Source organism: Thamnophis elegans, chromosome 7, assembly GCF_009769535.1.
Source record: "Thamnophis elegans isolate rThaEle1 chromosome 7, rThaEle1.pri, whole genome shotgun sequence".
In the NCBI taxonomy this organism is placed as follows: Eukaryota; Metazoa; Chordata; class Lepidosauria; order Squamata; family Colubridae; genus Thamnophis; species Thamnophis elegans.
The window spans coordinates 5,371,773-5,383,983 of NC_045547.1; the positions used below are offsets into that span (position 1 = coordinate 5,371,773).

Genomic DNA, 12,211 nt, shown 5'->3' on the forward strand with positions numbered 1-12,211 from the left:
AGAGAGCACTAAAGACCCCACAGTCGTCGTCGTCGTCCTCCTCCTCCTCCTCCTCCTCCTCCTCCTCCTCTTCTCCACAAACCCCATTCCCTTCTAGCATTGATGATGTTACCTAGTTGGGTCATGAAACATCTGCAAGAAAACCACCAAGCTCAGAGAGCACCAAGGACCCCAAAGTCATTGACCACCACCACCACCACCCCCCCCTCCTCCTCCTCCTCCTCCTCCTCCTCCTCCTCCTCCTCCTCCTCCTCCTCCTCCTCCTCTCCACAAACCCCACTCCCTTCTAGCATTGATGATGTTACCTAGTTGGGTCATGAAACATCTGCAAGAAAACCACCAAGCTCAGAGAGCACCAAGGACCCCAAAGTCATTGACCACCACCACCACCACCACCACCTCCTCCTCCTCCTCCTCCTCCTCCTCCTCCTCCTCCTCCTCCTCCTCCTCCTCCTCCTCTTCTCCACAAACCCCATTCCCTTCTAGCATTGATGATGTTACCTAGTTGGGTCATGAAACATCTGCAAGAAAACCACCAAACTCAGAGAGCACCAAGGACCCCAAAGTCATTGACCATCACCACCACCACCACCACCACCACCACCACCTCCTCCTCCTCCTCCTCCTCCTCCTCCTCCTCCTCCTCCTCCACAAACTCCACTCCCTTCTAGCACTGATGGTGTTATCTAGTTGGGTTATGAAACATCTGCAAGAAAACAACCAACTCAAAGGCCTCACAGTTCTCCTCCTCTCCCTCCCCCTCCTCCTCATCGCTGAATACCCCACTGTCTGCAAGCACTGATGATGTTATCTAGTTGGGCCATGAAACATCTGCAAGAAAACAACCAACTCAAAGGCCTCACAGTTCTCCTCCTCCTTCTCCTCCTCCTCCTCCTCCTTCTGAGGATTGGTCCAAAGTCACTCAGCTGGCTTTCATGCTTAAGAAGGACTCTCACAGTTTCCCTCTTCTAGCTTGGTGCCTTAACCACTTGACTAGGCCAACCTGGCTTTCTATTCTCCTCTTAACAGGATAAGCCTCCATTTATGGAGGTTACCAAGCACCGGCTGCTGGCAGAGCTGACCACGTCCCTGAGAGCAGAGTTGTGGGGAAGCCACATGAGATTCATTTCAATCACACCTCTCCAACCACCGATGCCAGATGTAGGGCAAGCAGCTTCATTGAGTAGAAGTACGGTGCATTGCAACGGAATTTGTGGTTTCCTTGCGCCATGAGTCAGCCGGAAATCACAGGATGGGCGCTGCATCGTGCCTGCTACTCAACAGCCCACCTTATCAGAAGTAGCAAAGCCCTCGATGCAGAGAGGGAGGCGCGAGGAGGAGAGGAAGGCGAGCTCCCCTGCTTGTTTGGCTTTTCTGGCCCGACCGGATTGGGAGAGGCGCCACCCGAAGAGGTGGAGGCCTTTGCGGGGAGAGAAGGAGGAGGGGTTGGACTAGAAGACCTCCAAGGTCCCTTCCAACTCTGCTATTCTATTCTATTCCATTCCATTCCATTTTCCATTCTATTCCTATTCTATTCTATTCTATCCGAAGTAGGGTTCCCTGCCTAAGCAGGGGGTTGGACTAGAAGACCTCCAAGGTCCCTTCCAACTCTGCTATTCTATTCTACTCTACTCTACTCCTCTACTCCTATCCTACTCTATTCCTATTCCTATTCCTATTCCTATTCCTATTCCTATTCCTTTTCCTATTCTATTCTAATTCACTATAGTGGTTATCAATTACCAAGACTTGACAAATGCTTTAATGGACAACTGTTTATTTATTACTCTATACAAACATCACAAATCATCATTTTTAATGGGGGGAAAAAAAACACCCAATCCATATTCACAACTCAAAAAGCACCACAATCCAGTTTTTCTAGCCACTGAAGGAAAACCAACGGATACAGGAGATAAGGTGAAATTACAGTTATTTGAAGGAATCCCACATGCAGATTCAAAGAAGTCCTGTTTTTTTTTTAGCAAAGGGCAAGTCTGAAGCTTTGCAAAATCTGGGGAAGAGAAAGAACTTTTGGGAAACGAAAGGTGGGTGCTGAGATTTTTTTTTTCCCAGTGAGAAAAATCTGCACGGATGCTTTCAAAAGAATGGTTTGCAAAGTAGAAACTAGCAAGGGACACCTTTGACATATATTCTGTGAAATTTGAAGTAGGGTGGAGATAGCCATTGCAATAGTGCTTCGACTTATGTACCGCTTCACAGTGCTTTACAGCCCCCTCTAAGCAGTTTTACGGAGTCAGCCTCTTGCCCCCCAACAATCCGGGCCATTTTACCCACCTCGGAAGGATAGATGGCTGAGTCAACCTTGAGTCGGTCAGGATCGAACTGCTGGCAGTCGGCAGAATCAGACTGCAATACTGCATTCTAACCACTGCGCCACAACAGATAGATGATAGATAGCAGTAGCGCTTAGACTTATGTACCGCTTCACCGTACTTTACAGCCCTCTCGAAGCGGTTTGCGGAGTCAGCCTATTTGCCTTCAACAATCCGGGTCCTCATTTTGCAGAAGGATGGAAGGCGGAGTCAACCTTGAGTCGGTCGGGATCGAACTGCTGGCATTTGGCAGAATTAGCCAGCCAGACTGCATTCTAACCACTGCGCCACCATGGTTCTAATAATTATGGTTTTTTTTTTTAAATACAGTCTTTGGATTTTTAATACAACGAAATATGTAACGTTGGCCACCAGACATTTACAGCTGGTCCTCGACTTACGACCACAGCTGAGCCCCAAATTTCTGTTGCTGAGCGAGACAGCTATTAAGTTCGTTTTCTCCCATCTTACCATCTTTCTTGCCACTGTTGTTAAGTGAATCAGATTTCCCCCTTACTTTGCTTGTCAGAAGGTCGCAAAAGAGGATCACGTGACCCCCCCCCCCCCACGACACTGCAACCGTCATTAGTATGAACCAGTTGCCAAGTGCCTGAATTTTGAACGGTCACTTAAATGAACTGTTGTAAGTTTGAGGACAACCTCCATGCTATTGACTATCTCCCGTGGGACCCTATTACATAAATGCCATCCTTCTGAATCATCTCGTGCAGAAGAAGAAATGACAGATTATAGGCAGTCCTCGAGTTACGACCCACATTTGAGCCCAAAATTTCCGCTGCTACGTTAAGACGGCTGTTAGGTGAGTTTTGCCCCATTTTACGACCTTTTTTTGCCACAGCCGTTAAGGGGAATCTTGCGGCTGTTAAGTGAATCAGGCTTCCCGTTGACTTTGTCGCCCAAAAAATTATCACATGACTCCTGGACACTGCAACCGTCCTAAGTACACGCCATTGCCAAGCACCGGAATTGGGATCCTGGGGGAGCTGCAGAGGTGGTAAGTGTGAACGTCGTCGTAACTTCGCTAAACAAATGGTTGTAAGTCGAGGAGCATCTGTAGCGTCCTTGGTCTGCAAACTCCTGGGAGAAATGTGAGACAAAGATTTCCCAGCCACTGAGGTTGGAATTTAGGGGACCAGAAACGTTATAACCGAGAAGGATAATAGGTTACAGCATGTCAAAACTCTACAGTACTAATCTGGAAAAAGATTTATGCAGTTGTAATTGTAGTCCCGGGAGTGTTGTGACCTGTCAGTCCCTCCAGCAGCCAATCAGATGAAGAAGAGGAGGCGTGGGAATCAGGGTCAGCATCAGGGCAGCCTTAGAGCTCCGAGGGGGAAGAAGGAATGGAGCTGGCAGAGAGAGAGGGAGGGAGGGAGGGAGGGAGGGAGGGAGAGAGATAGAGAGAGAGAGAGAGAGAGAGAGAGAGAGAGAGAGAGAGACGGAGGCGGAGCCTGGGCTGTCAATCAGCCCTCCGATGGAGAGTCAACAACCCCCAGGTCTGGAGGTGGCTGATGAGGAAGAGGAAGAACAGCTGGGTCCAATGCCTGACATGTAGATGTGCAGAAGGCAGAGGAGAGGAGAGCAGTGGAAATCTATGGGCCGGTCCTTGGGACGGAAGATCCCTGAGTGTCTGACGTGCGGCTGTGCAGAAGGCAGAGGAGAGGAGAGCAGTGGAAATCTATGGGCCGGTCCTTGGGACGGAAGATCCCTGAGTGTCTGACGTGCGGATGTGCAGAAGGCAGAGGAGAGGAGAGCAGTGGAAATCTATGGGCCGGTCCTTGGGAAGGAAGAGCCACCGCTGCTAGCGAAGCCCCACCCTACCTCTGGGGATCAAGGGCAGGAGGCGGAGATGAATAGATGTGGCAGACAACTATTCATCTTCTGGATGGACTTGTTAGCCCGAGAGAGAAACTTTTTACCGGGGCCGCCAGCATTCCTAATAAAGAAATATTTTGAGTTCACTGCAGGTTATTTGTTGAGTTTCGGCAGCTGGGCCAAAACAGGGAGTCACGTCAACTCTTCTTCTCAAAGCCGGTCCTTCCGTCCTCCTGGCTGCCCGGTGAACGAGAAGACAGGGTGTGCAAGGATCTCACCAATGTTTGCACGCTCACAACTCGCAAGTTCTAGAGGAGGGAATACGTAGTCGCAAAACCAGCAGGTGGCTTTCACGTTCCCCCTGGCTGGATTGGCTTCCCCAGGTGCTTAAGGAGGCTTCTTTCATAGGTCGTTCTTCAGGATAGCAATTTCTCCATGATGGGGTTGGTGAAGGAAAAAGTCCTGAACATGTTCTGGTCCATACTGTTGATGAGGGTCCGGTCTCCGACGGAGAGGCGAGGATTTTCGTTGAGAAATTCCTTGTCGAAGTTGCTGCAGTCGCCTGGCGATTTCTTTCAAGGAGAGAGAGAGAGAGAGAGAGAAAGAGAGAAAAGTGGAATTAGACCCAGACAAAGGAGAAAAGTCCTCGCCAGCAGCCAATAAAGAGGGAGATTAATCTGAAAATGAAGCCTCTGAGCTTTTTTTTTTTTAAAGATAGGACTGGAAAAAGGGCAATAACTTGTGCCCTTGTCATATAATTTCTGAGGAGAAATAGAGAAAGTCTTCCACTGTGAGGACTTTAGAAAGAAGATGCAGCCACTCTAGGAATGCAAAGAATACAGTAGAGTAGAGTAGAATAGAGTAGAGTAGAAATAGAATAGAATATAGAGAAGAATAGAGAATAGAATATAGAGGAGGGTAGAAATAGAATAGAATATAGAGAATAGAGAATAGAATATAGAGGAGAGTAGAAAGAATAGAATAGAGAAAAGAATAGAGAATAGAATATAGAGTAGAATTGAAATAGAATAGAATATAGAGAAGAATAGAGAATAGAATATAGAGGAGAGTAGAAATAGAATAGAATATAGAGAATAGAATATAGAGGAGAGTAGAAATAGAATAGAATATAGAGAATAGAGAATAGAATATAGAGTAGAGTAGAAATAGAATAGAATATACAGAAGAATAGAGAATATAGAGTAGAGGAGAGTAAAGTAGAAACAGAATAGAATAGAATAGAATAGAAGTGGGGGATGTGGTGGCTCAGTGCTAAGATGCTGTGCGTGTCGATCAGAAAGGTCGGCAGCTCAGCGGTTCAAATCCCTAGCACCACGGAACTGAGTGAGCTCCTGTTACTTGTCTCAGCTTCTGTCAACCAGTGTGGGAAAGATTCTGTGATACCCAGAATGGTTAATAAAGATGACAGAACTGGCAACAATAGCCAGGTTTTAATGGACCTCAGGGGAGAAACAAATAATTATAGATCAAGTAATTGATCTACTGTATAATTGGATGACTGTTAGCATTTAAAAAGAGGGAAAATATTTTTTAAATTTATTTCCTCCTTTCTTTGGGGGGAAATTGACATTTTATTATAGTTTTAAGCTAAGAATAGAAAGTAAGCCTTTTTTAATATCCTTGGAAAAAGAAGCTGGAAGTCATTAATGGTACAGATTTACATTTTTCTTTCTTTTAGTTTATACTTCTTCACACTTTATCGTTTTTCTTGACTGTCAATTTGTGTTGGTTTTTTTATGTGCATGTTTTGTAAAATGTAATAAAATTATTTGAAACTTCTCAAACCCCCCCCACCACCACCAAAAGAGAGCATTTCCTGAAAGTAAGTGGCATGTGGCAGGGGTCACATATATGATAGGGCTGCATTAAAAAAAACAAATTTAAAGTTTTTAAGAAAATATTTAATTTTTATTTCATTTTATTTTTTTAAAAAATAAATAGGTAAAGAATTGTTTCCCTGTTTTGGAGAGAGGGTGACAAGTCAGGAGAGTCAAAATTAAGCATTTCCCAAATGTTTGGCATGCCAAGACCAACATGTTCACCATCACTGCGTTGGCACAATCAAGTGGCATGCACGTATAAGCCACTCTCACACTTCCACACACTGGCTGCAATTGCAGATACTTACCCTGGTTATTAAATTCTCGTGTTGTGGGTTTGCATTAAAAAAACACATAGGTGAGCTGGGTTTGCAGTTAGAGGAAAATTTACCAAGGTTAGGTTTAACTAAACTTAGCGCATTGTGTGAAGTAGTGGTGGGATTCAGCCGGTTTGCACCTATTCGGGAGAACCGGTTGGTAACTTTCTAAGCAGTTCGGAGAACCGGTTGTTGGAAGAAATCTTTTGTTTTTTTCCCACTTTACAGGGCTAATCCTGTAAGGAAGGCAGGAAGGAAACATTCTGGTGTTGTTTCTAGCCTGATCTTTATTGCCCTGCTTACAGAAACTGCCTCTCCAGTTAACCCTTACTACCATTGTAACAACTAAGGCGAAGCGCCCATCAACCTGAGTGACATTGAATGGCAACGCCCACATGATCACATGACCACCGAGCCCAGCTGGTCATTAGGGCAGAGAACTGGTTGGTAAAATTATTTGAATCCCACCACTGGTGTGAAGGCACCTGACAGGATCTAATTTAATGTGGTTAAGCCAACTGTATGACTTGTATGAATTTACGACCCAAAACGTAACTCCTCCCCCCCCCCCCGGGTACTAAACACCTTTCTAGGAATGTCCCAAAAGTGCTATTTCAAAAGGCAACTGCGCCACCTCGAGCCGAGGTGGCACAGTGGTTAAATGCAGCACTGCAGGCTACTTCAGCTGACTGCAGTTCTGCAGTTCGGCTGTTCAAATCTCACCGGCTCAGGGTTGACTCAGCCTTCCATCCTTCCGAGGTGGGTAAAATGAGGACCCGGATTGTTGTTGGGGGCGATATGCTGACTCTGTAAACCGCTTAGAGAGGGCTGAAAGCCCTATGAAGCGGTATATAAGTCTAACTGCTATTGCTATTGCTATTTGTTTGTTTTTAATTGAAAATGTTTCACTTCTCATCCAAGAAGCTTCTTCGGTTCAGAACTGGAGAAGCTCCTTGGATGGAAACAAAACGTCTTCAAGGAAAAACAAAGGAAGTCCAGTTGCCTTTTGGGGGGAAAAAAGCACCATTAACCAGGATGACTGAGGATCTCCATAGACATCTGACTGGGAATGGTACTTTTTAAAGCACAGAATGTATTTATATTGTACTAGCTGATAAATTGGCATTGCCTGGGTATTTATTTATAGGGGGGAAATGTCCATACCAAACGTAATTTCTAATGTTGGATTTCCCCCCTTACCAGGAGCCGCCTTGTGGAGTACTGTGAAAAAAACGTTACCATGACAACTCCACTGCGCTGTACAGTAGAAGCCATTTAACGGCAGTACAGTAGAAACCATTTAACGGCAGTACAGTAGAAACCATTTTAAGGCACAACAGGCTGTATCTTAACAGAACACCCTGCCCCCGAGGGGTGTTAGGGCTGTCTTACACCCACAGTATTTGTTTCCAGAGAGTAAGTCATCTGTGTACCAAATTTGGTTGAAATTGCTCACCACGATAGGCCTGAAAGGCGGGTCGATTTCTTTTCTTTCCAAAGCTTCCCAAGTGATTTCTTGAAAGAAGGCGTGCTGTCGAATATTCCCTCTCGCTCCCAACCGCCTCTCTGGCTCTCGAACAAAAAGCTAGAAATCGAAAGATCGCAGCGTTCAGAACATGGATAAAGTTGACATGAAGGCAGAGGTGGTATTCAGCCAGTTCTGGAGAATCAGTAGCAGAAATTTTGAGTAGTTCGGAGAACCGGAAAATACCACCTCTGGCTGGCCCCGCTCCCATCTATTCCTTGCCTCCTGAGTCCCAGCTGATCGGCTGGGTCTTCTTCTGTTGGCCGGCACAGGAGAACAGAGCTGGAAAGCAGGTTAGTGGGGTGGGAAGCAGAAGTTGGTTTCTACCGGTTCGGACCGGTTCGGCTGAGTAGGTAGTAACTCAGTTGGCCACGCTCCCAAACTGGTTCTATCAGCGGTGCCATAGGCACTGCCATCTTGTTTTTTGCTTCTGCAATGTGCAGAAGCAATTTTTTGGAACGAGCTCCCTGTGGAGATTCGGACCCTCACCACCCTCCAGGCCTTCCGCAAAGCCCTTAAAACCTGGCTGTTCCGACAGGCCTGGGGCTAATGAGTTTTTTGTCCCCCCTCGAATGGTATGCTTGTTGAGTGTTTTAAATTGTAGTATTGTTTTGTTCGTGTTCTTTTTTCTTATTTGTAACCCCCCCCCCCCCTGACTTGGTTGTGAGCCGCCCTGAGTCCCCTCCGGGGAATAGGGCGGCATAGAAATATAATAAACTCAACTCAACTCAACTTTTTTACTACTGCACGAAGTGCGTCCAGAACCGGCAGTAACAGAAGCTGGAACCCACCCCTGGTGGGGAGGGAATGCGGATTTTACAATATCCTTGCCCTGGAGTGGGGTGGAACTGGAGATTTTACAGTATCCTTCCGTTGTCACAGCCACCAAGCCATGCCACGCCCACCAAGCCATGCCACGCCCGGCAAGCCACACCCACAGAGCCCGTAGTAAAAGTTTTGAATCCATTAAGGGTCTGTGCAACATTTGCTCCCTCCTATCAAATGGTTTTAAAGACCAAGAAAACAGTCTCTTTAGATCTTAAGATGAAGAATTTATGTAGTCCTCAACTTCTGACCATAATGGAACCTGCCCGCCAAGGTTGTAAGGGGTGATCGTTGTAAAAAATGGGACAGTCAGTGGATCAATCTCATTTTATGACCTTTTTTTTTAAAAAAAATTGTGGTTGTTAAAACAGGGCACTGTTTTCCCCGAAAACTGAAACTACAGGTAGCTCTCGACTTACGACTTACAATTGAGCCCAAAATTCCTGTTGTAGAGCGAGACATTTGTTAAGTGAGCTTTGCTGTTCTTCTCTGCACTCTCAACATCTTTTTTTTTTTTTTAATATTGTGGCGACCAAAACTGGATGGGAAATTCAAACTGGAAACACCCCTGTTCTGGTATAATGGACTCTCCCAACCGTACCTTTACTAAGAGGTCCCTCGCAATTTTGTCAAGCCAGCGGGGGTAGAATGGGCTGTCCATGCGGATGGACTGGAAGAGCTGTTCTTCATCCTGGCCGTGGAAGGGAGACTGGCCAATCAGCATCTCGTACAGAAGAACCCCAAAGGACCACCAATCAACGGCCATGTTGTATTTCTGCCCAAGAAGAATCTGCCAGGGGAAGGGCAGGGGGAGTTGGAAAAAAAAAGAAAAAGGAAGCTTAAAGAAGAATGGTTAGAAGGATGGACACTTTAATACAGGAAGTCCTCAACATACGGCCACAATTGTGCTCAATATTTCTGCCGCTGTGAATTTTGTCCCCTTTTACGACCTTTCTTGCCACCGTTCTTAAATGAATCCCTGCCGTTCTTAAGTTAGTAACGTGGCTGTTAAGTGGATTTTAAGGGAACTGCTGTGATTCACTTAACAACGGCAGCAAGAAAGGTCTTAAAATGGGGCAAAACTCACTTAGCCACTGTTGTGCTTAGGAACGGAAATTTTAACTGTGGTTGTAAGTAGAGGACTACCTCTATAGACTGGATTTATTACTGGTGATGATGGACGGACCACAAACCACACCCGCTCTCCAATTTGTCCAAATCTTGCAGTTTTTCAGGTGTGAACACTTAAATTTTGCAGGGTCTCATGAAAAATGCTGAATTCAGCAAGACATTAATCAAAATCTCCTGAGCTTTCAGTAACATCACTTAAGACAAACGGCCCAAATTTTGTAGGATTCTCGAACTCTTTCTTTCTCCTCCTGATTCTTTCTGAATCTCACATTCTGAATTATGGCCAGAATAAATTTAACAGAATTGGAAGGGGCCTTAGAGGTCTTCTAGTCCAACCCACTGCTTGAGCAGGAAATCCTATACTATTCTGGACAAATTGTCTCTTCTTAAACACCTCCTGTGATGGAGCATCCACAACCTCTGGAATCAAGCAAGTTATATAATTATTGTACATTGTGTACTAAGCACACAGCCCTTAATCATTTTGCATTGTTCCCAAGAACGATGGGGGGCATGTTTTGGAACATAGAACACGTCAAGCCTGCAGCCATCTCTTCTTTTGCATCTTTGGCCTGCCATATTATTCTACTATGCATTTTCTATTGTGGGGAAATGGGAGGGGGGATTGTAAGGAGTTAGATGCTATGTAGCCATAACAACATTCTTTCTAGAAAGCCAAGGTCATCTATTGTCTGATTTGATTTCTGAAATGAAAGTGGTTGAAAGCGAAAAAACGGGAGTTTGGAGGGGGGAATTCGATGGTCTGGAGCTCTACCCCAAACACCATGCCCACCAAGCCATGCCCACAGAACCAATAGTAAAAAAAAAAAATGAATTTCACCACTGCCGTAGCCCCTTCTCTTCACTAGACTAGACATATTCAATTCCAGGAACTGTTCTTTATATGTCCTTTTCTTTTGGATGAACAAAGGCCCACCTACCTCGGGGGCAATGTAATCAGGCGTCCCACAGAAGGTGCTGGTTTTAGCGTCACCTAACATGTTCTCTTTGCACATTCCAAAATCAGCAATCTTGATGTGGCCTTCTTTGTCAAGGAGAACATTATCAAGCTTGAGGTCTCTGAAAGAGGAAGAAGGGTTAGATCTATTCCTTCAAATGTCCCTTTTTGCGGGGTAATTTAAGACAGTCTTCTTCAATCTCCCAATCCAGAAGTCGGTAACATGCGGCTCTGGAGCCGCATGTGGCTCTTTCATCCCTCTTCTGCAGCTCCCTGTCGCCGGTTGGCGCCACAATTGATAGGCCTTTCAGTTAGGACAGGCAGAGGAAAAAGGAGACTCTATGGTTGGGGAACCAGACTTCCGGTTGGCAGAGGAAAAAGGACACCACGCTAGGAAGAGACTCTATGGTGAGGAAACTGGATTTTTGGTCGGCTCCACAATTGAATGGGGGGCTTCTAGTTAGGACCTTTGTGGCTCTTCGAGTGTTTAAGGTTGCCGACCCCTGCCCCAATCCATTGCATCTCCCAGTCCCTGCTCCAAAAATCTATTTATTTACTTAATTTATACCCCACCTTTATTCATTTTTTTTGTACATAGAGTGATATATCAGTACTCATCATTAATGCTTTCGGGAGGGGTGATGAGTACCAAAAATGATGAGTACCAAACAAATTTTTCCCATAAAGAATAAGGTATGAGTCATAAAGCAGTTGACACTGACAAGTTGTAGCTTGTGCATTGAGTATTAAACAAACAATAAGTACCTGGACAAAAATTTTTGTGTCAAAATCCATTGAGTACCAAATTCAATGAGTTCAAAGCAGTTGAGTACCAAGGTGGCATTGTAACTCAAGGCGGAGAATGTACAGAATACAGGTAACCCTTAACTTAAAACTATTTGTTTAATGACCATTCAAAGTTGCAGAGTCACTGAAAAAAGTGACTTAAGTTATGGCCATTTTTCCACCCTTACAATTGCTGCAGCATTCCCCCCACCCACCCCCATGGTCAGGTGATCCAAATTTGGCCAACAACGAGAATAAACCTGCGCAGAACCTTCAAAAGTTCTCTGCACTCTGATCTTTTATTTGGAAATGACAAAAATTCAGGATTAAAAAAATAATAATAACCCCCACCTGTATATGATGCCTCTGGAATGAAGGAACTGCAGCCCACAAATAATTTCAGCAGCATAGAACCTATAAAATGGGGAGACATTTCTCTTATCACAACAAGAACCAAAGAAGAATTTTGCTGGAGTGGCTCAGATGATATGAATGATGATATTTCATTACAATGATTCATAATAAGGTTTGTTATCATTTCTATTTGTCTACTCAATCTATGAAAGCACAATAGACAGCCCAAATAAAGAAACTCAAAAAACATTCCATCCAAAACTAATAGGACAAGATAATATAATATAAATTGAAAATAAAGC

General features: G+C 44.9%; 1 protein-coding gene across 1 annotated transcript in view; it reads right to left on the reverse strand.

The window, feature by feature from the left end:
* Nucleotides 1-4,131: 4,131 nt before the first annotated feature.
* PRKCQ (protein kinase C theta) overlaps nt 4,132-12,211 on the reverse strand; it is a 48,136-nt gene continuing 40,056 nt past the window's right edge. Inside the window, exons 14-18 of the mRNA XM_032220523.1 lie at nt 11,907-11,969; nt 10,753-10,891; nt 9,282-9,470; nt 7,787-7,915; nt 4,132-4,744 (exon numbers count right to left, since the gene is read on the reverse strand). Coding sequence (XP_032076414.1) covers nt 4,589-4,744; nt 7,787-7,915; nt 9,282-9,470; nt 10,753-10,891; nt 11,907-11,969 — 676 coding nt within the window. The 3' untranslated portion in view covers nt 4,132-4,588. The remainder of the gene's footprint in view (nt 4,745-7,786; nt 7,916-9,281; nt 9,471-10,752; nt 10,892-11,906; nt 11,970-12,211) is intronic.